At 36.1% G+C, this 27,243-nt stretch overlaps 3 protein-coding genes across 6 annotated transcripts; 2 read left to right on the top strand and 1 right to left on the bottom strand.

The window, feature by feature from the left end:
- The first annotated feature begins 1,205 nt into the window (after positions 1-1,205).
- Positions 1,206-27,205, top strand: LOC103858482. Of its 4 annotated transcripts, none has more exons than XM_033288832.1 (5): positions 1,206-3,177; positions 25,205-25,815; positions 25,907-25,984; positions 26,070-26,726; positions 26,816-27,205. In XM_033288832.1, exons 1-5 carry the CDS (start codon positions 3,072-3,074, stop codon positions 26,894-26,896), a joined length of 1,533 nt encoding a protein of 510 aa, XP_033144723.1. In that variant the 5' UTR covers positions 1,206-3,071; the 3' UTR covers positions 26,897-27,205. The 4 variants fall into 4 exon arrangements, with proteins under 4 accessions (XP_033144723.1, XP_033144721.1, XP_033144724.1 ...); XM_033288830.1 differs by lacking the exons at positions 25,205-25,815; positions 25,907-25,984; positions 26,070-26,726; positions 26,816-27,205 and adding exons at positions 3,270-3,886; positions 3,971-4,048; positions 4,142-4,798; positions 4,885-5,280 and having other exon boundaries at positions 2,186-3,177; XM_033288833.1 differs by lacking the exon at positions 1,206-3,177 and adding an exon at positions 24,447-25,111 and having other exon boundaries at positions 25,919-25,984; positions 26,816-27,194.
- LOC117133008 lies at positions 8,653-11,455 on the bottom strand. The gene is made up of 5 exons (XM_033288834.1): positions 10,754-11,455; positions 10,045-10,661; positions 9,883-9,960; positions 9,133-9,789; positions 8,653-9,046 (listed from the first exon to the last, which is right to left on the bottom strand). The coding sequence occupies exons 1-5, from the start codon at positions 10,857-10,859 to the stop codon at positions 8,966-8,968; spliced, it is 1,539 nt and encodes a 512-aa protein (XP_033144725.1). The 5' UTR covers positions 10,860-11,455; the 3' UTR covers positions 8,653-8,965.
- On the top strand, positions 11,839-23,995 carry LOC103858484. Its single transcript, XM_033288837.1, has 5 exons — positions 11,839-17,379; positions 17,476-18,107; positions 18,187-18,264; positions 18,378-18,920; positions 19,012-23,995. Exons 1-5 carry the CDS (start codon positions 17,274-17,276, stop codon positions 19,090-19,092), a joined length of 1,440 nt encoding a protein of 479 aa, XP_033144728.1. The 5' UTR covers positions 11,839-17,273; the 3' UTR covers positions 19,093-23,995.
- Positions 27,206-27,243: the final 38 nt, after the last annotated feature.

Genomic DNA, 27,243 nt, shown 5'->3' with positions numbered 1-27,243 from the left:
CTTCTCTTTTAATATATAAGGGATTGAGAAGAAAATCTTCTATAACAATAAAGGAAGCTTTTATTCTTTTTCCTTTGTCCAAGTTATCGCAGAGAATGGGGCGTTTTACACCACGTGAAATTTTTATCTTTCCTCGAATCAATCCCACGAAACCAAAAATCTGGGCTTAACAAGTTTCCTTTCTGATAATTTTTTATTTGGGCTCGACATTTACTCTAAGTGTTATTTGTACTAGGCATTTGTTCAAATCAAATGAAGCCCATATGTAAAGTCTGAGTGTTTATTATTTTTATAAACTCTACCGCATCAAACAGCCCTAATCGTCGTCTAAGTACTTTATCTCTTCATATCACCGGAAAACAAAAACTAGAAACATTACGAAATCAGTCTGGATCGAAGCGTCATCTTTAAAGCGCTCTTATTAACAATAGCTCCCCACGATTTATCATTGAATGCATCTCCAATGACTTCCTCACTTTAGATCTTAGACTTTAAAAATGTATGTTCTATCCCATGAAATTTATCAGTTTATTGTGATTTCATGCGTCATTCCATGTTCTCCACTTCCACTCACCCGGTAAACAATAATTTATACATGGGTCTTTCATCATGCTTCATTGGATTTTACGTTCTTCTTATAATTGTTATTCTCTAATCTACAGCTTTGGATTTGAGACAGAGTATGGATTGGGAGAGTGAAGAACATCTTTCGAGAGAAATCAGCATTACATGAATTTCGTAAGGAGAAAAGAGGATTACAGCGATCTTTACAGTTTTAATATTTTGATTTTTCGTTGCGATGATTATATCTTTAATCAATCGAATCAAAATATTGTAGTATGTTTATAGATATTAAATCGGATTTGTTGATGAGAGTCTAAGACACTTCTCCCAGCTCTTTTCTGATTGGGCAATATCGCGTCTTCTTGATGGCGCAGTCCTTAGTTTAGTGGGCGGCTTAAAAGTTTCAGACTCAAAGTTATTGGAAACGGTGGATGCGGTAAGATGATGAAGATTGTGGAAGAGTGGGGAAGAGCTTTAGAGGAGAAGAATTGACGGCATTGAGAATCTAAGATCAAAAGAATACGATAAAATGATGCAGCTTTCATATATTTTTAAAGGAAAAAAAAAACTAAACGGACACCCTTTTATTCCGTGGGTATACCCGCTTAATAAGCGGGTTTTAAGGGGCGAAGGGGCCAACCCGTATGAATCCGTTAAGCCTTTACCTATATATAAACGGGTCACTCGCCAAAACATTTATAACAAGTCCGCTAAAGCCTGTGGGAAGTAGGACCGTTTTAATATCCCTATCTGTAATATTTCCCACTCATTACTCTTGCGAGATGAGAATCTAGGAATTGTACTAGACGCTAAAATTGTTTTTCCAGCAATGCCATGTTAAAATCATGGATCATACGGAAACCAAGACCACTTTCCTCTTTTCGGTAACACATGTTTTCCTATTTTGCCAATGCATCTCTTGTTTAGGTGGATTTGAGCTACACTATAATCGTGCAATGGTACTCGCATGATTTTCACAGATATCCAATGGTAACATGAAACTAGACATAACATAGGTTGGAAGAGCTAGGGCAATGGATTTTATCTCTCTCTTTTCTCCCTGTTCACACATACAAATCTTTCACAGGGAGAAAAAGTTATGTCTTTGTTTTGATGTAATACAATGTCTCTGATCTAAAAATTCACCTTTTGTTGTATAAAAGTTCTGATTTTTAGATTGATTTTTTTCTGTTTCGCGAATGCAATTTTTTTGGGCTTTCAAAATAGATCGGGATGCTTTTCAAATCTTATTTCTTTCTCCGATCTGTTTTGAACAATAAAATTCCAATTTTAAATCGGATTTGTTGATGAGAGTGGCTCTTTGAGTTCCAAATCAACTCTGACCGAATCTCTAAACAACCGGACCCATGTTTTCTGATTGGGCAATATTGCGTCTTTTTGATGCGGCAGTCCTTAGTGGGAGGCTTAAAAGTTTCAGACTCAAAGTTATTGGAAACGGTGGATGCGGTAAGATGATGAAGATTGTGGAAGGCGATTGTAGAGACAACTCTAAAAGATGGTGTTGGAAGATGAAGCTTCGAAGCTTGCGACATCTCAATTCTTAGTGGATGTGGGTGATGCGATTTTAGGCGGAGGAGACGAAAGGGTTTCAAACCGCGGCGTAGAAGCTTTCCGACGCCCGAAAGAGAAGCTTCGGGAAGGAGAAGATCGGGCTTGGGCATGATGGACGTGTGTCAAGGGACCTCCGAATAGCGTATGCGAGTATAATCAAGTCGGTGATTAAACAAATTTGTTTTGTTTTCTTTGTAAATTCTAAATGGGCTTTAAATTTTATAAACCCAACCCATCTTGTAATTGCCCAATGGGCTTCATTTCAATGAAATGAAATGTTCACAAAGGAAAATAAATATAAAAAAAAACGAGAAAGAGAAAGAGAGAGAGGCTGCTATGTGTTCATGAGTTTTCTTCTTCTTCTTCCCAAAACACACAGAGAGAGCAAATAAAAGGAACATTCGGCCTCTTGTCCCCTCTTCCCATCGCAAAACCCTAATTTGGCTTCTACAAACCCTAATTGCGTCATCATCCTCTATTCTAATCGCTCCCCGTTTTATCCCTCGAATTCGTTTTTTTTTTTTGGTTTCTTCCAAAATTTTCGTTGGTTTCTCCCTCCTTGCCATTGAGCGATTTTATCCAAACAAATCCAGATAATCTGGGTCTGGGTTTCGTTCGCACCCATCGTGCTGTGTTGAATCTTAGGGATTAGGGTGATTAACATCGGGAGTGATGGTCAGAGATAATTGCCTTGCCCCCTAGTTGTTAGTTGTTAGGGTGCCATCACTGTAAATTCCTGCTAGTCCCATCGTGCTGTGTTGAATCTTAGGGATTAGGGTGATTAACATCGGGAGTGATAGTCGTCATATACAGAGACAATTTCCCCCGGGTGCCATTTCATTTCATGCTAGTCTCTTATTGATAGTGATGATGATCTTCTAGCAATCTGTGGGAGAGAGGAATCAATTGTTCGTTGCGAAGAGCAAAATTGGTTGATGGAGAAACGTGAACCCTCTTTGGTACCTGAATGGCTAAGAAGTACAGGGAATGGTTCTAGTGTTGGGAGTAAAAATCACATTCTATCATCCTCTGCTCGCTCTGGTATGCTCCATCCATCCAATCCTGTTTCTTCTTAACATTTTAGTTTCCCATTGTACCTGACTCTCCTTTTTGTTTGTTTGTTTTGGTTTTAGATTCTTCTTTGTTACTTAATAACAACAGCAAGACTAGGAACCCTAGGACCAAAGCCACCGATGTTGATTCTCCTCCTTTTCTTGATCGGTCTTGTTCCACCAATTCCCGGAGGGGCTCTACCAAAAATGCATATAGTAACTTCAATGTTCAAAGGAGCAATAGAGATAAAGATCGGAGCAGCAGGGAGAGCTACATAGACCACCCATGGGACCATGATACTTCTTTCCCTTTCGGTTCCTTCTTAAATGAAGTGCAGTTAAGGCGATCTAATTCTATGACATCAAGGAAACAGGACGACCACCCAGGGTTTTCTTTGGGTTTCAAAGATGGTAGAAGCATTTTCAACAGGAATGGTATACTTCCTCCTGCACAGAGCTCTGAGAGGAATCAAGACGTTGTAAGAATCTCATCTCCTTGTCTAAGTCCTGCTGTTGTTGGTGGTAACTCAAGCTTGACTCCTGGGGAACATTGGACATCGGCTCTGGCAGAGGTTCCCATTGTTATTGACAAGAGTGCTTCTGACCCCGTTGCTGCTAATGTTGCTACCTTAACGGGACAGACTCGTAACATGGCTGAAGCATTGTTGCAGCCTCCTAGAACTGGTACACCTCCCCAGGTATATGATTTGTATCTTTGTGCTTCTTTTATAGTACATTTGCCTTCTTTTTTTTCTTTAATCTAAGATGTTGACTTTTATTAGGAATCTTCAAAGATACAAAGACTCGAGGACCGAGCTCTTAAGCTAATACCGGTTCTGCCTTCTACACCAAAGGGCTCAGTAAGTTTTTTTTTTTTTTTTCCGCAGCACTATTATTAATTTCCTCCTGTTACCTTAGGCTATACTCAGTTTATCTTTTGTTTAATTTGTCAGGTTCTGAGCTCTTCTGATAAATCCAAGAACAAACCAATGCCTCGAAGTGGTGAAATTGGTCCTGCTTCTTTTAGAAATACCCATCAGCATTCCTCTATTCGGCTAGGTAATCTTCCTTCTAATGCTGGTGGTCAGATCAAGCCTGATACTACTAAGAAGATGGTGGTTCTCAAACCTGCCGTCAAAGAATCTGCAAGTCCACGTTCTACAAACAACAGCCTCGCTGCTGCTGCTGCTAGCCAGATGATCGCTGCTCCATCTGCACCATCCACTTCTTCTGCGCAAAGTACAAACAATCCAAGGGAGCTCAAGGGAGCCTCGGTAAACATGCCAGCAGAAAAGAAGCTTTCCCTGGCTCAAACTCAGAGCAGGAATGCATTTTTCAGTACTTTAAAGAAGAAGGAGACATCCACAAACATCTCAACTAGCTCTTGCACCATCTCTAAGGAGCTTGTAGCTAGTGACCCTTCAAGTGTAGAAAGAGATGACATGGTCATGGAAAGGGTCGAGAAAGTTTCTGAGAGGGTTAGCGTTTTTGAATCGACAGACCTTCCAGATGAAGAAGAGGCGGAGTTCCTTAAATCCCTTGGGTGGGACGAAAACAATACTGAGGTAGAAGCCCTCACAGACGAGGAGATCAGAGCCTTCTATGAACAGGTATATGAGCATAACAACACTCTTACTTCGGTTGCTTTGATTCTCTCTCATTGTTTTTTTTCTAATTCATCTGACTTTACATACAGCACAAGGAGGTGAAGCCATCACTGATGCAAACGCTGCCTATCATTAAAGAGGCAACTGAGGACGCAACTCTCAACTCGTGATCCGATTTTGAAGATAGTTTTCTCACTTCTCTTTCCTTTTTCTTTTTAGTTTTATTACTTGGTGGAGTGGACAAGAAGGTGGGGGAGGCTTCAGTTGCACTTTTGAGTGTTGTTCTACTTCAGATAAGCTACAAAATGAGTTTTTGTACATCTGTTGTTCTGAAGATAGAAAGAGCTTTTGTTTTGCTATAGCTTCCTTAGGTTTCTAATGTTTGATATGATGAGGGGAAGGTCAGGTCATAAAACTTTGTTGGTGGTATAAAGAAAATTTAAAGGCTTTCGGTTTCTTTCTTAAAAAATATAAATTTCATCTTTTGCCATTTTTGTTAATTTGGTTTAGTTAATTTCTCTGCTTTCCTCCTAGCTCTGTAGTCTAGAACCAATCTTCTTAAAACTGGCCTGAACCGGTGGTTGAACCGGATTCAACGGTGGTTGAACCGGATTCAACCTTGACCTAGAGACATAGCCGGATTGTGTTGGTAGTAAAATCTAAAGTAAATCAAACTGACTATAAACCACAAAAATAAAAAACGGCGAACTATTGAACTAGCTTTGAACCGAATACGACTATTTTGTGTAAAATTTTGAATTTTACATTGACAATTATTTTTATTTTAATGAATTATTTTTCTTTTTTTATCTAACAATGTATTTTAGATATATAGATTTTCAAAAAAAAATATTACAGAGGTTTTTAAATTTCCACCAATATACTTATACACGGTTTTAACTATTTTACGTAGTTTTTACAAGTTACACAAACCTATAATATAAACTTTAACCTAAAACCAAAATCTAAAGTATAATTTACTGATTTTTTTCCACTTTATTTTGGATTCATATTGATTTCTAACGAAGACAATTTGGCTTTCACCCCACCTCAATAGTCAGAGTTCCAACCGGACCCATCTTTTCTGATTGGGCAATATCGCGTCTTTTTGATGCGGCATTGTCAAAAAATACCTGACATATAGTTCCGTCATCGTCTCCACGGCGGATATCACGTCGTCAAGTGTCGGTTTCTTGGCTCTGGGTACATTGCCCACAGTTTTCTTGGTTCCGCGTACCTTGCCCACACCTGCAGCCGCCCGTTCCGCCACATCTGCCGCAGCTCAGTTTGGTCATGTAACAAATAGATAAAATGGATGGTAGGTTGAAGCGGGTGGAGGAGGATGTGGTGGGTCTCAAAGGGAACCTTTGATTTGTTTCACGGTTCATGTTTCTATTAAATGTTTAATATTTGTTATAACTTTTTTATTGTTTCGATGGTTGGAAGATGTTTGAACAATTGTTTAATGGTAAGCAAATTTCAAGAGTAAACAAATCAGAAGATAAATTGGCAGCAATAACCGGATTCAGAAGATTAATAGCAGCAATAACTGGCCTAAGAAGATATATTAGCAGTAATAACAACGGGACTCAGAGTTTGCATCTTCACTCGATGCTGTTTCATCTCGACTCGACTCCGGCGCCTTCTCACGACTAGGAGACAACGGATCCGCCTCCTCTTCTCTCTCCTCGTCGCTCATCGCCTTGTTTCCTCCGTCTCCTGCTCCTCTTCCGCCGTCGTCTCCGACTGTTTCGCCTTCGTATCCGATGGTCTCGCCGGAGATTTTTCTCCCCCATTTCCGTCTCCGCTTCTCTCACTCGACGCCGTTTTGTCTCGACTCCAGCGCCTTCTCACAACTAGGAGACGACGGATCTGCCTACGTCTTGGACAGGGGTGTTGATTGAAATGAATTGTTTAATAAAATTCAACACACAACACCCTTGACATCATCTTTTATTTCTTCCACATCATTTTCTCTCTCTTTCACATAATAATTCAATACTCATTCATTTTTTATACTCTACAGTAGTTTCTTTAATAAAATTTAATACCTACTATTTTAATTTCATATTTTCATATTGTTATACTCCCTCTGTATCATTTTAAGTGGTGTTTTACAAGAAAAAAATTGTTTCATTTTAAGTGATGTTTTAAAGTTTCCATGTAAGAAGTAAATGCAATTTTATGTTTTTGACTATTTGTATTTTGCAGTATGATTCTTTATTGGTTGAATTATTTGCATTTATTGTTGTTTTTATATAAACGAGAAAAATTGAATAAAATTTTGTAATTTCTTAATCGTGCAAAAACCCTAAACCCCACTCATCATGAGATTGCAATTAAGTACGCCTCTCATTTCATGTAACAAAGAGTGGGTGGGTGACTTGGACTGCTCTCTTCGCCACAGGTTCTATTGGTCTATGGTACACATTCTTCACACCTTTCATTGTATTGTTGGTTTTGATATAATGATTTTAATTTTAATTTCCTACTCTGAAAGTACAGGTCGGAGAAGACGAAGGTGGGAAGTGCGGTGAGTGGTGCGTTGGTGAGCACACTGATTGGTCTTGCAGCTAGTAATCTTGGGATCATTTCTTCAGAAGCTCCTGCTTTTGCTGTTGTGTTGAACTCCATGCTCCCTTTAGCTGTTCCTCTTTAGAGCTGATATGCGCCGTGTGGTTAAGTCCACTGGAAAGCTTCTCTTGGCTTTCTTGATTGGATCAAGTAAGAACCACTTCATGTAACTTGTGGTAGCAAAAGCCTCATAATTAACGAAAAGCTTGTTTTTTTTTCTTTTAAACTCGTAAGTATCATAAACTTGAATCATTTGCTGTTTCATAAACAGTTGTAACAAATGTGGGTACATCCTTGGCCTACTACCTAGTGCCAATGAGAGCACTTGTTCCTGATAGTTGGAAGATTGTAGCTTCTCTCATGGGGAGGCATATCGGTGGAGGCACTTTTTGTGACTCTACTATTTAATGAAAATGCTTTTTGAACATAAAAAATCATTTTTGTTACTCAAATAAAATGTGGTCTGGAAAGCTATACGCAAATAGAACGATAAACATACAAAAATTACTTATGAAATTTTTTTGTAGTTCTATCTAGAGAATCGGAGATTGGATGCAAATATTTTAAGAAGATAGTCAGTGTTGGTAAACAAATATCAAAAATTGCAAAGGTAACAACATATAGTACATTGACATGTATTTTTCTCAATGTTGAGAAAATATAAAACTTATTAATACATAAGCAAACCGAGTTTGGTGTTTACTGTTCTAGACTATTGAGGTGGGTGAAAGCCAAATTGTCTTTGTTAGAAATCAATATGAATCCAAAATAAAGTGGAAAAAAATCAGTAAGTTATACTTTAGATTTTGGTTTTAGGTTAAAGTTTAGATTATAGGTTGTGTAACTTGTAAAAACTTCGTAAAATAGTTAAAACCGTGTATAAGTATATTGGTGGAAATTTAAAAACCTCTGTAATATTTTTTTTTGAAAATCTATATATCTAAAATACATTGTTAGATAAAAAAAGAAAAATAGTTCATTAAATAAAAATAATTGTCAATGTAAAATTCAAAATTTTGCACAAAATAGTCGTATTTGGTTCAAAGCTAGTTCAATAGTTCGCGGTTTTTTATTTTTGTGGTTTATAGTCAGTTTGATTTACTTTAGATTTTACTACCAACACAATCCGGCTATGTCTCTAGGTCAAGGTTGAATCCGGTTCAACCACCGTTGAATCCGGTTCAACCACCGGTTCAGGCCAGTTTTAAGAAGATTGGTTCTAGACTACAGAGCTAGGAGGAAAGCAGAGAAATTAACTAAACCAAATTAACAAAAATGGCAAAAGATGAAATTTATATTTTTTAAGAAAGAAACCGAAAGCCTTTAAATTTTCTTTATACCACCAACAAAGTTTTATGACCTGACCTTCCCCTCATCATATCAAACATTAGAAACCTAAGGAAGCTATAGCAAAACAAAAGCTCTTTCTATCTTCAGAACAACAGATGTACAAAAACTCATTTTGTAGCTTATCTGAAGTAGAACAACACTCAAAAGTGCAACTGAAGCCTCCCCCACCTTCTTGTCCACTCCACCAAGTAATAAAACTAAAAAGAAAAAGGAAAGAGAAGTGAGAAAACTATCTTCAAAATCGGATCACGAGTTGAGAGTTGCGTCCTCAGTTGCCTCTTTAATGATAGGCAGCGTTTGCATCAGTGATGGCTTCACCTCCTTGTGCTGTATGTAAAGTCAGATGAATTAGAAAAAAAACAATGAGAGAGAATCAAAGCAACCGAAGTAAGAGTGTTGTTATGCTCATATACCTGTTCATAGAAGGCTCTGATCTCCTCGTCTGTGAGGGCTTCTACCTCAGTATTGTTTTCGTCCCACCCAAGGGATTTAAGGAACTCCGCCTCTTCTTCATCTGGAAGGTCTGTCGATTCAAAAACGCTAACCCTCTCAGAAACTTTCTCGACCCTTTCCATGACCATGTCATCTCTTTCTACACTTGAAGGGTCACTAGCTACAAGCTCCTTAGAGATGGTGCAAGAGCTAGTTGAGATGTTTGTGGATGTCTCCTTCTTCTTTAAAGTACTGAAAAATGCATTCCTGCTCTGAGTTTGAGCCAGGGAAAGCTTCTTTTCTGCTGGCATGTTTACCGAGGCTCCCTTGAGCTCCCTTGGATTGTTTGTACTTTGCGCAGAAGAAGTGGATGGTGCAGATGGAGCAGCGATCATCTGGCTAGCAGCAGCAGCAGCGAGGCTGTTGTTTGTAGAACGTGGACTTGCAGATTCTTTGACGGCAGGTTTGAGAACCACCATCTTCTTAGTAGTATCAGGCTTGATCTGACCACCAGCATTAGAAGGAAGATTACCTAGCCGAATAGAGGAATGCTGATGGGTATTTCTAAAAGAAGCAGGACCAATTTCACCACTTCGAGGCATTGGTTTGTTCTTGGATTTATCAGAAGAGCTCAGAACCTGACAAATTAAACAAAAGATAAACTGAGTATAGCCTAAGGTAACAGGAGGAAATTAATAATAGTGCTGCGGAAAAAAAAAAAAAAAACTTACTGAGCCCTTTGGTGTAGAAGGCAGAACCGGTATTAGCTTAAGAGCTCGGTCCTCGAGTCTTTGTATCTTTGAAGATTCCTAATAAAAGTCAACATCTTAGATTAAAGAAAAAAAAGAAGGCAAATGTACTATAAAAGAAGCACAAAGATACAAATCATATACCTGGGGAGGTGTACCAGTTCTAGGAGGCTGCAACAATGCTTCAGCCATGTTACGAGTCTGTCCCGTTAAGGTAGCAACATTAGCAGCAACGGGGTCAGAAGCACTCTTGTCAATAACAATGGGAACCTCTGCCAGAGCCGATGTCCAATGTTCCCCAGGAGTCAAGCTTGAGTTACCACCAACAACAGCAGGACTTAGACAAGGAGATGAGATTCTTACAACGTCTTGATTCCTCTCAGAGCTCTGTGCAGGAGGAAGTATACCATTCCTGTTGAAAATGCTTCTACCATCTTTGAAACCCAAAGAAAACCCTGGGTGGTCGTCCTGTTTCCTTGATGTCATAGAATTAGATCGCCTTAACTGCACTTCATTTAAGAAGGAACCGAAAGGGAAAGAAGTATCATGGTCCCATGGGTGGTCTATGTAGCTCTCCCTGCTGCTCCGATCTTTATCTCTATTGCTCCTTTGAACATTGAAGTTACTATATGCATTTTTGGTAGAGCCCCTCCGGGAATTGGTGGAACAAGACCGATCAAGAAAAGGAGGAGAATCAACATCGGTGGCTTTGGTCCTAGGGTTCCTAGTCTTGCTGTTGTTATTAAGTAACAAAGAAGAATCTAAAACCAAAACAAACAAACAAAAAGGAGAGTCAGGTACAATGGGAAACTAAAATGTTAAGAAGAAACAGGATTGGATGGATGGAGCATACCAGAGCGAGCAGAGGATGATAGAATGTGATTTTTACTCCCAACACTAGAACCATTCCCTGTACTTCTTAGCCATTCAGGTACCAAAGAGGGTTCACGTTTCTCCATCAACCAATTTTGCTCTTCGCAACGAACAATTGATTCCTCTCTCCCACAGATTGCTAGAAGATCATCATCACTATCAATAAGAGACTAGCATGAAATGAAATGGCACCCGGGGGAAATTGTCTCTGTATATGACGACTATCACTCCCGATGTTAATCACCCTAATCCCTAAGATTCAACACAGCACGATGGGACTAGCAGGAATTTACAGTGATGGCACCCTAACAACTAACAACTAGGGGGCAAGGCAATTATCTCTGACCATCACTCCCGATGTTAATCACCCTAATCCCTAAGATTCAACACAGCACGATGGGTGCGAACGAAACCCAGACCCAGATTATCTGGATTTGTTTGGATAAAATCGCTCAATGGCAAGGAGGGAGAAACCAACGAAAATTTTGGAAGAAACCAAAAAAAAAAAACGAATTCGAGGGATAAAACGGGGAGCGATTAGAATAGAGGATGATGACGCAATTAGGGTTTGTAGAAGCCAAATTAGGGTTTTGCGATGGGAAGAGGGGACAAGAGGCCGAATGTTCCTTTTATTTGCTCTCTCTGTGTGTTTTGGGAAGAAGAAGAAGAAAACTCATGAACACATAGCAGCCTCTCTCTCTTTCTCTTTCTCGTTTTTTTTTATATTTATTTTCCTTTGTGAACATTTCATTTCATTGAAATGAAGCCCATTGGGCAATTACAAGATGGGTTGGGTTTATAAAATTTAAAGCCCATTTAGAATTTACAAAGAAAACAAAACAAATTTGTTTAATCACCGACTTGATTATACTCGCATACGCTATTCGGAGGTCCCTTGACACACGTCCATCATGCCCAAGCCCGATCTTCTCCTTCCCGAAGCTTCTCTTTCGGGCGTCGGAAAGCTTCTACGCCGCGGTTTGAAACCCTTTCGTCTCCTCCGCCTAAAATCGCATCACCCACATCCACTAAGAATTGAGATGTCGCAAGCTTCGAAGCTTCATCTTCCAACACCATCTTTTAGAGTTGTCTCTACAATCGCCTTCCACAATCTTCATCATCTTACCGCATCCACCGTTTCCAATAACTTTGAGTCTGAAACTTTTAAGCCTCCCACTAAGGACTGCCGCATCAAAAAGACGCAATATTGCCCAATCAGAAAACATGGGTCCGGTTGTTTAGAGATTCGGTCAGAGTTGATTTGGAACTCAAAGAGCCACTCTCATCAACAAATCCGATTTAAAATTGGAATTTTATTGTTCAAAACAGATCGGAGAAAGAAATAAGATTTGAAAAGCATCCCGATCTATTTTGAAAGCCCAAAAAAATTGCATTCGCGAAACAGAAAAAAATCAATCTAAAAATCAGAACTTTTATACAACAAAAGGTGAATTTTTAGATCAGAGACATTGTATTACATCAAAACAAAGACATAACTTTTTCTCCCTGTGAAAGATTTGTATGTGTGAACAGGGAGAAAAGAGAGAGATAAAATCCATTGCCCTAGCTCTTCCAACCTATGTTATGTCTAGTTTCATGTTACCATTGGATATCTGTGAAAATCATGCGAGTACCATTGCACGATTATAGTGTAGCTCAAATCCACCTAAACAAGAGATGCATTGGCAAAATAGGAAAACATGTGTTACCGAAAAGAGGAAAGTGGTCTTGGTTTCCGTATGATCCATGATTTTAACATGGCATTGCTGGAAAAACAATTTTAGCGTCTAGTACAATTCCTAGATTCTCATCTCGCAAGAGTAATGAGTGGGAAATATTACAGATAGGGATATTAAAACGGTCCTACTTCCCACAGGCTTTAGCGGACTTGTTATAAATGTTTTGGCGAGTGACCCGTTTATATATAGGTAAAGGCTTAACGGATTCATACGGGTTGGCCCCTTCGCCCCTTAAAACCCGCTTATTAAGCGGGTATACCCACGGAATAAAAGGGTGTCCGTTTAGTTTTTTTTTTCCTTTAAAAATATATGAAAGCTGCATCATTTTATCGTATTCTTTTGATCTTAGATTCTCAATGCCGTCAATTCTTCTCCTCTAAAGCTCTTGTCAATGAAACTCCAAAATATAATATGAATCGAACTTGATAAACAATATTGTGGGTCTTTTCATACGGGTTGGCCCCTTAAAACCCGCTTATTAAGCGGGAGTACCCACGAAATAAAAGGGTGTCTGTTTAGTTTTTTTTTCCTTTAAAAATATATGAAAACTGAATCATTTTATCGTATTCTTTTGATCTTAGATTCTCAGTGAGGTCAATTCTCCTCTAAAGCTCTTGTCAATGAAACTCTGAAACATAATATGAATCAAACTTGATAAACAATATTGTGGGTCTCTTCGTTTCCACTAAGAGAGAGTAAGCATCTGATTTGACATTGTTTCCTCATCTCAGCTTCTTAAAAAATAATTTCAAAGACAGATTTTCTTTCTGATTTTGAGTCTGGGTTGCAGCTTCATTGGTTCCAAGCATACGATTTTGCAGTGAGCGCCTAACTCTTAAATATTTCAAGTGACTTTTTTTTTTGCAGTTGTGTAGTTTTGTAGAGATTTTGATTTATAAATGAGAGATTTTTCTTTTGATTCATAAGGTTTCTTCTTCAGATTAAGATGGTAAAGAGAGAAACGAGACTCCACCTTTGTATATATACTAGACTTTGATCCGCACAACCGCACAACTATTTTTCAGTTTTAAATTTTTCTTTGTACTAAATGTTATAATATAAATATGTAAACTTAGATGTATTACATAATTTTTAATAAGTCCAAATAAAAATTACATTGAGTTGTGTAGTTTATCCCACCGATATTGAATATCATTAAAAAAAAATCAAACATATATAAATAACTGGACTTATATATATAAATACCCGCGCGGATGTTCTTTTTATGTATCCAATTTATTATTGATAAAATTTTAAATTGTTTGTTAATTATGTTGGTTGCTCTAATCTCTTTTGGATAATGAATTATTGAACTACGAAGATTAATATGCGTCCAAAAATGTATACTTATCTTTCCATACTATAACCATTAGTTTATAAAATTTATTATTTAATTTATTGTTTAATATTGATATTTTAATATATTATCAAAAAGGAAATTTAAATTTTTATAATCTAATATAACTATTATACATAATTTGTTATTTATATTTATAATATTTAAAAAAATTATCAAATTTAAATAATAGTTAGGAAAATGAATGTTTCTAGTTAAAAATCAAATTAGGAAAATGCTTGTTTTTCGCTAAAAATTGAATTAGGAAAATGAATTAATTAAACAGGAAAAGACAAAGAATACTTAAAATTAAGTTTACTAATTACTTCAGTGGCATAGATGTGTAAATAAATGGAAATTTTAGGGTTAATTTATATTTGTACTTTTCTTTTAATAATATATATATATATATATCAGGGACAAGAATTTAATAAATTTGTACTTAAAAAATAACTAAAACTGTATTCAGAATAAAAGAATAACTAAACAAGATGTCCAGAAGAAAAAAACTAAACAGGTTTAATGCGCATAAACGGGGTTTTTCTAAATTTAACGGGTTTGAAATTAAACAGGCTCTATGGGTATGTGTATAAATGGGTTTGAAGTTACAAGGTTTTAATTTTAATGGGCAAGGACTAAAAAGGCAGGGTCTAAATGGGCCCGGACAGCCCATATTAACATCCCTAAATTTTAAGATATAGTTCACCTTTGTATCCGGTTGCTATAGATAGTCATTCTTATGTTTGGACGATTCTATCGGATGCTAGACCATTACTGGCTTTAGGGATCTGACAGAAAATGCATTTTGAATTTGAGATAAGAGCATGGGAGGATCCATAGATTCTAACGATTCTAGTAAGGCCAGCTAGGCCTAATGGTCCGGTTTTTCACCTAACGATGACAGTTAGTGATTTTATTTATGCGCAGCTTAAAGAGTGGAATTTGGAGATGTTGGAGAATCTAGTTGTACTGGAGGATATACCGTCAATTCGGAGTTTAGCCATTAGCCAATCCACCCAAGGTGATGATTTTTGTTGGAGCTAAGCAAAGAATGGTAAGTATGTGCAGTAAAATCATATTATTGGGTAGCGACAAATATTCTAAACCATGAAACCTAAGACAATGGTAACTAAGCTTAGCATCAAGTATTTTCTTGAAAAAATCATTGTTCCTCAGAAGATACGTCATATTATTTAGCAGATTGTATCAAAATATTTAACGGTAATGAGGAACCATACACGTCGTCATATGGGACGTGATAATCATTGCTCTCAATGTGGAGAACAAGATGAATCTATCTATCCTGCTATTTTTGAATGTCATCCAGCTTTACAAACCTGTGCATTATCTTCTACGCTTTCATGCCCATCAGTTTTTCCCATTTCCAACGTTTATACCATCTTGGATTATCTGTTCTAGAGGAAAACAATATTGATGACCCGGAGTTGGATAGAGACCCTTATATACGGATAATCTAATATTTCTAAAAATCTCCGATGATAAATTATTTAGGGGAATCACAAGGGATTCTCTAGAGCTAGCAAGGCATGGGGAGGGTGAATATCAAATTTGGTTTGAAGTGAACACAAAAGAATTTGAGGAGATGCAACATATGTTTAGTGGATGGTCTATGATCTGCTGAGGCACAATACAGTGGATGTGGATGGGTGTGGTAAGGTTTCCCAGGACATGAGCAACTTCTGGAGTTAATGAATCAAAAGAGGTGCGTCTCATCTCTACATATGGAGCTGGAAGCAGTTACATGGGCTATTGAAAGTCTACTTCAATACTTATCTTGCCTACATTTCAGAATAGATTGCAAGGATCTGATCTCAGTGATTCAAGAACCAAAGTATGACCAAACTTTTTAAACGAAATTGAAAGAGTTATCTATTTTAAAGGAAAGACTTCAAGATTTCAAGATTGCCTACCATCCCCAAGCAAAACCAGATTTGCTTATTCATGTGCTTAAGACTGCACAAGCTTTTCATAGAAATCGTTTTTGTTGATGTGTTAGAATGAATAATTATACCACCTAGATAGAGAGACCCTTTCAAGGTTTTTGAGATCGGGAATCAAAGGCAAATGGGGAATCAACACAAAATAATCTTATAACACATGACATTTCCGTTTTAACAATAACGGATTAAAAAGGATGTTGGTGTTTTATAGATGGTCTATGGAGTCATACATACGTGAATTTGAGTTTCGTTGGCAGTATTTTAAGAACGCATCACTCATAAAGGGAAAAAGGTAGATGTCTAAAATGAAGTTTTTCTTTTTGCATGCAGAATTTAAATAACTTCTACTTCTAGGGATAATGCAATTTTTTACTGTAACCGTAAGTGGTCGCCTTTGCAATGGAAAGTTTCGAAGTGGAAAGATGATGTTTTCACCCGAAAAGAATCTTCGCTCTCAATAAATTTGGAGGAATTTAATGAAATTAAAGAGAAGTATTTTGTCTCTTTCTCGTTCATTCCACTTGGAAAGAATGAATGTTGTACACTTGTACTACATATATATTTGTTGTGTGTGTTTGTTGTTGACAAAATGAAATATTTTTCTTTTATATTTTCTTTTGACAGCATTATATGTCCTTTTCTTATATATTATATGTCAAATCCTTTTTGTAAGTATACACATTGCAATATATGTGTGTGTGTGTGTGAATTAAATGAAATTATGATAGTATTCTTTTTTTGTTAAGTTCTAATTAATAGTATCTTTATCAAATATATTTATATTGTGCCAAACAGTTTTTTCAGTTAATGGTTTTTCATTTGTCAAAATATATTATTTTTTCCCTCAAAAATGGTAGAAACTGTTTATTTGAATGACAGATAGGATGAGTGTAAGAAATTATGGTAATAAATCTATTAAAATCTGTTCAAAGATATACTAATTAAATTATAATAGTAAAAACATAATTATTTAATGATATTTTACTTGTCAAATATACATTAGTTGGTTGTGCATAAATAAGGAAATACTTTTATGGTATTAAATTTTTTATACTACTATAAATTCATTGGACTACCAAGAAACATTTCAACAGTTTCTCAAACCAATTTCTTAAATAAAAGCAGAAAACCTTAATTAGTATTACAATATATAATATAAAAATAAAAATTGAGTAGTTCTCCTTTGGGGAAGAGAGATAAAGAGGCATTTGTTTGTTCATGTGTTCGTTCTTTGTGGGTTTATTGACAGCGATGAGCCGATGATGATCTTCAAGTATCTTTGAAACTATCTGTGGGAGAGAGATGGTTTCTCATAACTGATTTCGTGTAGGTTTGGGACGAATCAATTTTTTTTTAATTCAGATTGTGATTTCTTCCCTGCCCTTTGTGGTGTATAGTGAGAGAGTGAAAGAGGGTAGCGAATTGCATATTGGTTCCTTTGCTTAACATAATATAGCTTTACTGATGGAGAAACGTGAACCCTCTTTCGTACCTGAATGGTTGAGAAGTTCAGGGAATGGTTCTGGTGTTGGGAGTAAAAATCATATTCAGTCATCTTCTGCTCGCTCAGGTATGCTCCAGTTTTGTATGCCTCTATATTCCTTCTAAAACCATTGTTTAAATAGCATTGTAACTTCATATCATTTCCTTTTTCACTTTGATTTAGATAATAACAAGAGTAGGAACCCTAGGACAGAAACCGATGTTGATTCAGTTCGGTCTCCTTTTCTCGATCGGTCTTCTTCCACCGATGCACGGAGGAGGTTTAGTAATGGGTCTACCAAAAATGCATATAGGAATTTCAATGTTCAAAGGAGAGGTAAAGATCGGAGAATGGAAAAAGATAGGCCGACCTACAAAGACCCGTGGCACCGAGATTCTTGTTTCCCTTTCAGTACCTTCTTAGATGGAAGGAATCAAGAGCAGTTAAGACGATCAAATTCAATGACAACAAGGAAACATGACTACCACTTGGCTCAAGGGTTTTCTATGGGATTCAAAAATCCAACGAGCTCCAAGGATTTTCCTAGGCTTAAAACCGAAGAGAGGAATGAAGGAGGCTCAGACGCTGTAAGAATCTCATCTCCTGGTCTAAGTCTTGCTGTAGAGAGCTTGTCTGTTGATGATGACTCAGGCATGACTGCTGGGGAAGGTAGGACATCGGCTCCAGCGGAGGTTCCCAATGTTATTAAGAAGAGTGGTTCTGATTCTGATATTACTTCAAATACCTTAATGGGACAGACTCGTAACATGGCCGAAGCATTGCTGCAGCCTCCTAGAACTGGTACATTTCCTCAGGTATGTTTTTTTTTATATTTGTGTTGCTTTATAGTACACTTGCCTTTTTACTGTTTGTCTAAGATGTTATTTTTATTAGGGATATTCAATGATAAAAAGACTTGAGGACCAAGCTCTTAAGCTAATACCGGTTGTCCCTTCTGCACCAAAGGGCTCAGTAAGCTTTTTTCCCTAGCTATTATTAATTTCCTTCTCTCTTTCCTTGGGCTATACTGTATATATTTTGGTTTGATTTATCTTTTTTTTTTGTGCATTGGTTTAATTTATCAGGTTTCCAAGACCAAACCAATGGTTCGAAGTGGTGCAATTGGTCTTGCTTCTTTTAGAAATACCCACCAGCAATCCTCTATTCGGCTAGGTAATCTTCATTCTAATTATGGTAAGCCTGATAGTACTAAGAAGCTGGTAATTCTCAAACCTGCGGTCAAAGAATCTGGAGGTCCAAGTCGTATAACCAACAGCGTAGCAGCTGGTTTCCAGATGATCGCTGCTCCACCTGCGCCATTCATTACTTCTGTGGCTCAAACTCAGAGCAGGAATGCGTTTTACAGTGCTTTGAAGAAGAAAACATCTACAAACATCTCAACTAGCTTTTGCATCTTCCCTTCTGTCGAGGAAAAAGCAGACATCTCTAAGGAGCTTGTAGCTAGTAACCCTTCATGCGTGCATGCTGCAGAAAGAGATGATGGTTTTGAACCGGCAGACCTTCCAGATGAAGAAGAGGCGGAGTTCCTTAAATCCCTTGGGTGGGACGAAAACAATACTGAGGTAGAAGCCCTCACAGACGAGGAGATCAGAGCTTTCTATGAACAGGTACGTATATGAACATAACAACACTCTTACTCCGGTTGCTTTGAGTATCTCTCATTGTTTTTTTTTATAACTCATTTGACTTTACATACAGCACAAGAAGTTGAAGCCATCACTGATGAAAAAGCTGCCAATCATTACTGAGGCAACTGAGGACGCAAATCCCAGCTCGTGATCCAATTTTGAAGATAGTTTTCTCATTTCTCTTTCCTTATTTTGGTGGGGGGGGGGGGGGGGGGGCTTCAGTTGCACTATGAGTGTTGTTCTACTTCTTCATAAAAGCAACAAAATTGAGTATTTGTACATCTTTTGGTCTGAAGATAGTGAGTGGTTTTGTTTTGAAATCTTCCTTAGGTTTCTAATGTTTGATGATAATGATGATGACTGGGGAAAGAGAAAACTTGTTGGCGGTATGAATAAAAAATTTAAAGGCTTTCGGTTTCTGTCTTGAAAATAAGTATTTCGTCTTTTGCAGTTTTTTTATTTAGTTTTAGTTAGTTTCTCTATTTTAATTGGTCAAACTAGATATTGACCCGCGCAGATGCGCGGAATTGTTTATAGTTTATTTTTTAAATTATAATTTTATGATATTTTATAAATTTTGGTTTGCGTCCAAATTGTATTTTTAATTTTTGGTTTGCTTCCAGTTCAGTTGTGGGTTTTGGTTTTCGGTTTAAGAAATATAATAATTTTTCGGTTCTTTATGAATTTCTTTGGTTTCGATTTTGTTATTTTGTTTTGGTTCAAATAACAATATTAGAAACCGATAATATTTTGAGTTCAATTTGAATGTGTGGCTCTGATTTTGGATTTGGCATTTTATATCTTGATTCTAGTTTAGTAGCTATGATTTTGGTTACATTTTTGGTTTTTATTCTTTTTTGTTATTGAATGACTTAATATTTTAAATATGTTTAGAGAACAGGTATATCTCAAGATAACATATCCAGTCAGAAAATATCTGTAAATTTCGTACTTTGATGTGATCAATGTAAGCTGTATATTATTTTTGGATTTTATGTGATAGTATGGACTTAGTGTCCACATATATAATTTGAGTTTTATGCTATGGATGGGCAGAAAAATCTGAATCAAAAGAACCAAACTGAATCGAATATGAAAATATAGTATAGAATCAAAATCAAAATTGGTTAAATATCCTAACAGGTTCAAAATTTTAGTATCTAGAAAATTGGATCCACTCAAAACCAACAATATCTGAATATATCTGAATTAGATTTATATACCTAAATATATTAATTATTTGAAGATTTAATATCCATTAAAATATCCAAAATATATAAGATTTTTTGAAGTTGTCCAAACTACTTAAAAATATATATACAAATAATCAAAAGTAAATATCTAAAATAGCTAAACAATACTCAAAACACCAAAAATACTTGATATATCTATTGATTCTCCATCTAAATATTTAACCCAAACCAATTTTCTGTTAATTTAAGTATTTTAGCATATATTATTAAAAAAATTATGTTATATTATTTTATTTTTATATTTTGAGAAATTTTAAGTGTATATGAATTTTAAAATTATTGAAATAATTTAAATGGGTAATCGAAACCCAAACGGAACCCGCAAAAATCGGGCCAAAATTTGTAAATACCCAAATGACGCTTAAATCCTTAACATTGAAAATCCGAAACCCGAATAGATCCAAACTGAACCCAAAAACCTCTATGCTCTGTTTCATTGATTATGAGCAGCTCATGAAACTATATTTTGTTTAGATATGATAGTGTGGCCAAATTATATTCAAAATTTTGATGGTGTTAAAAAAATCTCAAATTATACACGAGAAGTTAGCTTAGGATTTGTCCGTGAATGAATATATTAGAATCGGTTTGTTCACATTATGAAAAAATCTGAAGATATAGGATCAATAGAACATTTTCACATGCTAGAAATATATAAAAGACACAATGCAGAAAGTCTGCGAAAATGAGAGGGCAACATATAACTTACTCGCAATGTTTTGCTGTGCTCCCATTACTATCATTGGATGTGACAATGCTCGTATATGTGGCATACTCAGTGCCATAAGACTCCAAAAGGAGGTAATTTAAGTGCTGCCTGAAAGTAAACACCAGTGCACGTCCAGTAGTTTCTGCTCTGTCAGAATTCTGTAGAATTAGAAGAATGACTGCCACTTGTATCTAACTTAGTATTAGAACCTTGATATTCCTTGAGTATTCTTTATTACTCTCCATGGACGCTTTTCTAATTGGTCTTTTATTGTTTCTACTTTCTACTTTCTTTTGTTTTTACCTCAACAACAGTGCCAAGATCTTTGCACTTCACTATTATTCTCTTTCAACCTCACATATGAGCCCTTCACTATGATTTCGTTGAGATTCACTGTCTGTGCAATTCTCACAAGTATATCTCTTCCTTAGCTATTCTCACGTATGCTCCTTCTTTATCCCATGAGCGTGTAGCTTCCTGCAATGAGCAAATTATATCCACAACAACAATCATTAACTCATATGAATTGCTCATAATCTGAATTGGTGACATAGGTAAAGGCATCAAATACATACACACACAAAAAACCCTAAATCATATGTAAACTAACAAATCAACTAAATTCTAAACACTAATTAAAAACTCAAATTTTATTTTGCTAAGATTTTTAGTTTGGATTTGGAATCAAAACCCAGATATAGGTTTCATTGGATGTAATACATTGGCTTTGAGTCGATTGATTGATGATCTTCAATCAGAGGGCATCAATGGTATCTTTCACTCATAACCCAAAGCCCTAAACGTATATCCCACCTATCCAACTGCTTTAAACCACAAGAAATACACAAATGATCATTACTATAAAAAGGATAACACTATTCTTAAGCAATATCCTATAGAAAGAGAGAAGCAAACAGAGATTGAAGTCGAGTTTTTTTGCTGGAAAATTGTATAAGCATGTTCGTGAAGACGAAGAATTTCGTTACGGATTAGAATTATGTTTGTGAAGGATGAGATATTAGTTGGTTTAATTTAAGTATATTGGTTACCATATAAAATTGCATATGAAGCTTGTCTTTAATTATATTTAGTCACAACATTCAATGAGTCCAAAAATAAAACATGCCATGGTAAATTTCAAATAGGACTCTGTTTTAATAGATTAGATGTACTTTATGCTATTCGCTTGGCCTTTTTTGTATTCGAAAAGTCAAATGTCTGTGTTTAACTTTTAGAAGTAGATTAATATGATAACATTTTTTTTTGTGATCAACTATTAATATGATAACATTAATTAACAAAAAATTATACATAACTATTATTAATAAAAATTATTTTTTCTTTTTCTTAATAAAATATTAATTGACTTTAGTTTTTTTTTTTTTTTACAAAACCAGATAAATAATAAAAATATTGATAAAATAATATATATATATAGATATTATATATAACACATTTATTTTAATATAAAATAATAGTTGATTGGATAATAAATAACATAGTATTTTGCAAATGCTTACTAATCAAGACTCTATTACGAACTTTATGTCGGAATGAAGCTATATATATATGTGTGTGTGCGCGCGCGCGTGTGTTGCTAACATAACAAACTGCCTGAATTTCTTTTTATAGTTATTAGATGTTACATTCTATTTTTTTTTATAAATGATATACATGTAAAGTCTATGAAATTATGGTGATAAATTTACTAAAATGTGTCAAAGATATACTAATTAAAATGAAATAGTAAAAATAATTATTTAATTATATTACAGTATTTGACACTATATATTAATTGATTAGACATAAACAAAATAAGTCTTTTATTATAATATTTTTTTATTACTACAAATTCATTAAATCGAGAAAAAAATGTTTCAACGGTTTCTCAAAACAATTTCTTTAAAAAAGTAGAGAAACCTAAGTATTACAAAAATAATATAAAAATAAAAATTGAGTAGGTCTCAAACTCTTTGAGAAGAGCAAGAGAGAAAGTGGGAGGCTGTTGTTGTTCATATAGTTCTTTATGGGCGATGTAGGAGATGCTGTTTGGCAGAAGAAACAAAGAATTATATATTTTTCGAATGTCCATATGTTAAAAACATTTGGAGAGCACTGGGTAATTCTAATAATATCATCAACAGTCCTACTGCAAAACTCGATAAGAAAATTTATAATTTGTTTAGTTTACAACATGTATAATATTAACTCATTTTCAGGAGCTACCAATTTGGATCCTCCAGAGACTATGGAAAATTCGTAACATGCTCATCTTTTAATAAAAACAAAACCATTGGGAGAGTCAACTCTGGGCTAATGCTGGTGAATCACTAGCTTTAGGCGTAAAAATACAGAAACATTTAAAAGACATAAATTTAAGAAATATATATCCATGGTCTAGTGGTTAGTGGATGATGTAAAACCCTTATAGTTGCCATGTTCGACGCCTGTGGCGCCACACACTTACTTTACTGTTTTTTTTGCATATGAGCTGCTTTTCTGATTTAGGAAATGAAATGAACCGGACTGGGCTTGGTCATTGGAAGATTATACTGCAACAAGCTCAAAATGATGCTAAAAAATGAAAGGCACATAAAATGTTACATCAATGCTCTTTTCTAAATGGAACAACGAGAAGACAAAGTCTAATGGAACAAAGATGTAAATGTATATGTAAAAAAGAATAAGATATAAAAAAATAAAAACTAAGTACAACTTCTCCCTTAGAGATGGGTATTGCAAGATTTAAATGGCAATTATAGAGGTGCATGACACATCATCAAAAATCAGAATAGATAATAAAGTTTTTGGTTTATTCCACCATCGTGTCCAATGAATTACTAAGATTTTTTGTTCACTAGAGTTCTATATAATCATGGGTTTTGTAATTGAAAAAAAAACTTAAATAATGCTCTAAATAAGAGTGAACAACATACTATTGCAATGCAACATTATATCGTTGGAGTAAACGGTGATCTTTGAAGGAGATTACAAAACAAATTTATATTTTATTTTTATTTTCCGAGTTATAAAACAAAAATAACAAAAAAACATGAATTTTGCACCACTAGTTTAATTTTCAAAACCACATATATATATATATATATATATATGATATATGTGTGTGTGTTGCTGACAAAATAAATTGCGTAATTTTTTTTTAGTAGTTAATAAATGTAACATTAGTGTGACTCGGCGTTGGTCGGGGAATGATGTTCTACTTATGAATATTAAATTTTGGGCAAATAGTTTAGATTTTCTAAAAAATGATATATATGTAAAGTATATGAAATTATGGTGATAAAATTTATTAAAACGTGTAATAGTAAAAATAGTGATTTAATTAAATGACATTTGTCACTATATATTGGCATAAATAAGGAAATAATCTTATGGTATTAAATTTCTGTAATACCTATAAATTGAGAAGAAATATTACAACAGTTTCTCAAAACAATTTCTTTAAGAAAAAAAAAAAAAACCTAAGTATTACAAAAGAAAAAAAGAAGATATAAAAACAAAAACTTAAGTACAACTTCTGCCTTAGGAAGAGAGAAAGCTAGAGAAAGAGGCTGCTGTTTGTTCATGAGTTTTCTTCTTCTTCCAAGTATTCCCAAAACACAGAGAGAGAGCAAATAAAAAGAACATTCGGCCTCTCGTCTCCTCTTCCCATCGCAAAACCCTAATTTGGCGTCTACAAACCCTAATTGCATCATCATCATCCTCTATTCTAATCGCTCCCCGTTTTATCCCTCGAATTCGTTTTTTTTTTTGGTTTCTTCCAAAATTTTCGTTGGCTTCTCCCTCCTTGCCATTGAGCGATTTCATCCAAACAAATCCAAATAATCTCGGTCTGGGTTTGGTCGTGGTGCGTTTGCACTCATCGTGCTGTGTTGAATCTTAGGGATTAGGGAGATTAACATTGGGAGTGATAGTCGTGAGATAATTGCCTTGCCCCCTAGTTGTTAGGGTGCCATTTCATGCTAGTCTTTTATTGATAGTGATGATGATCGTCTAGCAATCTGTGTTTGGAACGAATCAATTGTTCGTTGTGGTGTTAGAGATAGGAAGAGGGAGGAGCGAGGAATTGCAAAATTGGTTGATGGAGAAACGTGAACCCTCTTTGGTACCTGAATGGCTGAGAAGTGCAGGGAATGGTTCTAGTGTTGGGAGTAAAAATCACATTCTATCATCTTCTGCTCGCTCAGGTATGCTCCATCCAATCCTGTTCTTAACATTTTAGTTTCCTTTCCATACCATTGTGCCTGACTCTCCTTTTTGTTTGTTTGTTTTGGTTTTAGATTCTTCTTTGTTACTTAATAACAGCAAGACTAGGAACCCTAGGACCAAAGCCACCGATGTTGATTCTCCTCCTTTTCTTGACCGGTCTTGTTCCACCAATGCCCGGAGGGGCTCTACAAAAAATGCATATAGCAACTTCAATGTTCAAAGGAGCAATAGAGATAAAGATCGGAGCAGCAGGGAGAGCTACATAGACTACCCATGGGACCATGATACTTGTTTCCCTTTCGGTACCATCTTAAATGAAGTGCAGTTAAGGCGTTCTAATTCAATGACAACTAGGAAACAGGACGACCACCCACGGTTTTCTATGGGTTTCAAAGACGGTAGAAGCATTTACAACAGAAATGGTATGCTTCCTCCTGCAAAGAGCTCTGAGAGGAATGAAGACGCTGTAAGAATTTCATCTCCTTGTCTAAGTCCTGCTGTTGCTGGTAACTCAGGCTTGACTCCTGGGGAACATTGGACATCGGCTCTGGCAGAGGTTCCCATTGTTATTGACAAGAGTGCTTCTGACCCCGTTGCTGCTAATGTTGCTACCTTAACGGGACAGACTCGTAACATGGCTGAAGCATTGTTGCAGCCTCCTAGAACTAGTACACCTCCCCAGGTATATGATTTGTATCTTTCTGTTGCTTTATACTACACTTGCCTCTCTTTTTTTTTTTTTTTTTTTTATCTGAGATGTTAACTTTTATTAGGAATCTTCAAAGATACAGAGACTTGAGGACCGAGCTCTTAAGCTAATACCGGTTCTGCCTTCTACACCAAAGGGCTCAGTAAGTTTTTTTTTCCCCGCAGCTATTATTAATTTCCTCCTGTTACCTTAGGCGATACTCAGTTTATTTTGGTTTAATTCGTTAGGTTCTGAGTTCTTCTGATAAATCCAAGACCAAACCAATGGCTCGAAGTGGTGAAACTGGTCTTGCTTCGTTTAGAAACACCCACCAGCAATCCTCTATTCGGCTAGGTAATCTCCCTTCTAATTCTGGTAGTCAGATCAAGCCTGATACTACTAAGAAGATGGTGGTTCTCAAACCTGCCGTCAAAGAATCTGCAAGTCCACGTCCTACAAACAACAGCCTGGCTGCTGCTGCTGCTAGCCAGATGATCGCTGCTCCATCTGCACCATCCACTTCTTCTGCGCAAAGTACAAACAATCCAAGGGAGCTCAAGGGAGCCTCGGTAAACATGCCAGCAGAAAAGAAGCTTTCCCTGGCTCAAACTCAGAGCAGGAATGCATTTTTCAGTACTTTGAAGAAGAAGAAGACATCTACAAACATCTCAACTAGCTCTTGCACCATCTCTAAGGAGCTTGTAGCTAGTGACCCTTCAAGTGTAGAAAGAGATGACATGGTCATGGAAAGGGTCGAGAAAGTTTCTGAGAGGGTTAGCGTTTTTGAATCGACAGACCTTCCAGATGAAAAAGAGGCCGAGTTCCTTAAATCCCTTGGGTGGGACGAAAACAATACTGAGGTAGAAGCCCTTACAGACGAGGAGATCAGAGCCTTCTATGAACAGGTATATATGAACATAACAACACTCTTACTTCGGTTGCTTTGATTCTCTCTCATTGTTTTTTTTTCTAACTCATCTGACTTTACATACAGCACAAGGAGGTGAAGCCATCACTGTTGCAAACGCTGCCTACCATTAAAGAGGCAACTGAGGACGCAACTCCCAACTCGTGATCCGGTTTTGAAGATAGTTTTCTCATTTCTCTTTCCTTTTCTTTTCTTTTTAGTTTTATTACTTGGTGGCGTGGACAAGAAGGTGGGGGAGGCTTCAGTTGCACTTTTGAGTGTTGTTCTACTTCAGATAAGCTACAAAATGAGTCTTTGTACATCTATTGGTCTGAAGATAGAGAGAGCTTTTGTTTTGCTATAGCTTCCTTAGGTTTCTAATGTTTGATATGATGAGGAAAAGGTCATAAAACTTTGTTGGTGGTATAAAGAAAATTTAAAGGCTTTCGGTTTCTTTCTTAAAAAATATTAATTTCATCCAGTACTGTACATCCCTCTTAATGTATTTTATACTA

Source organism: Brassica rapa, chromosome A03, assembly GCF_000309985.2.
Source record: "Brassica rapa cultivar Chiifu-401-42 chromosome A03, CAAS_Brap_v3.01, whole genome shotgun sequence".
In the NCBI taxonomy this organism is placed as follows: domain Eukaryota; kingdom Viridiplantae; phylum Streptophyta; class Magnoliopsida; order Brassicales; family Brassicaceae; genus Brassica; species Brassica rapa.
This window is presented reverse-complemented; position numbering and strand designations above follow the sequence as displayed.

Coding starts and splice junctions, on each gene's coding strand:
- LOC103858482 (XM_033288830.1), top strand. CDS start 3,072: ATGGAGAAACGTGAACCCTCTTTGGTACCTGAATGGCTAAGAAGTACA. Junction 3,887..3,970: donor GAACTGGTACACCTCCCCAG/GTATATGATTTG, acceptor GACTTTTATTAG/GAATCTTCAAAGATACAAAG. Junction 4,049..4,141: donor CTTCTACACCAAAGGGCTCA/GTAAGTTTTTTT, acceptor TTAATTTGTCAG/GTTCTGAGCTCTTCTGATAA.
- LOC103858484 (XM_033288837.1), top strand. CDS start 17,274: ATGGAGAAACGTGAACCCTCTTTCGTACCTGAATGGTTGAGAAGTTCA. Junction 17,380..17,475: donor GTCATCTTCTGCTCGCTCAG/GTATGCTCCAGT, acceptor ACTTTGATTTAG/ATAATAACAAGAGTAGGAAC. Junction 18,108..18,186: donor GAACTGGTACATTTCCTCAG/GTATGTTTTTTT, acceptor TATTTTTATTAG/GGATATTCAATGATAAAAAG.
- LOC117133008 (XM_033288834.1), bottom strand. CDS start 10,859: ATGGAGAAACGTGAACCCTCTTTGGTACCTGAATGGCTAAGAAGTACA. Junction 10,662..10,753: donor ATCATCCTCTGCTCGCTCTG/GTATGCTCCATC, acceptor TTTTGGTTTTAG/ATTCTTCTTTGTTACTTAAT. Junction 9,790..9,882: donor CTTCTACACCAAAGGGCTCA/GTAAGTTTTTTT, acceptor TTAATTTGTCAG/GTTCTGAGCTCTTCTGATAA.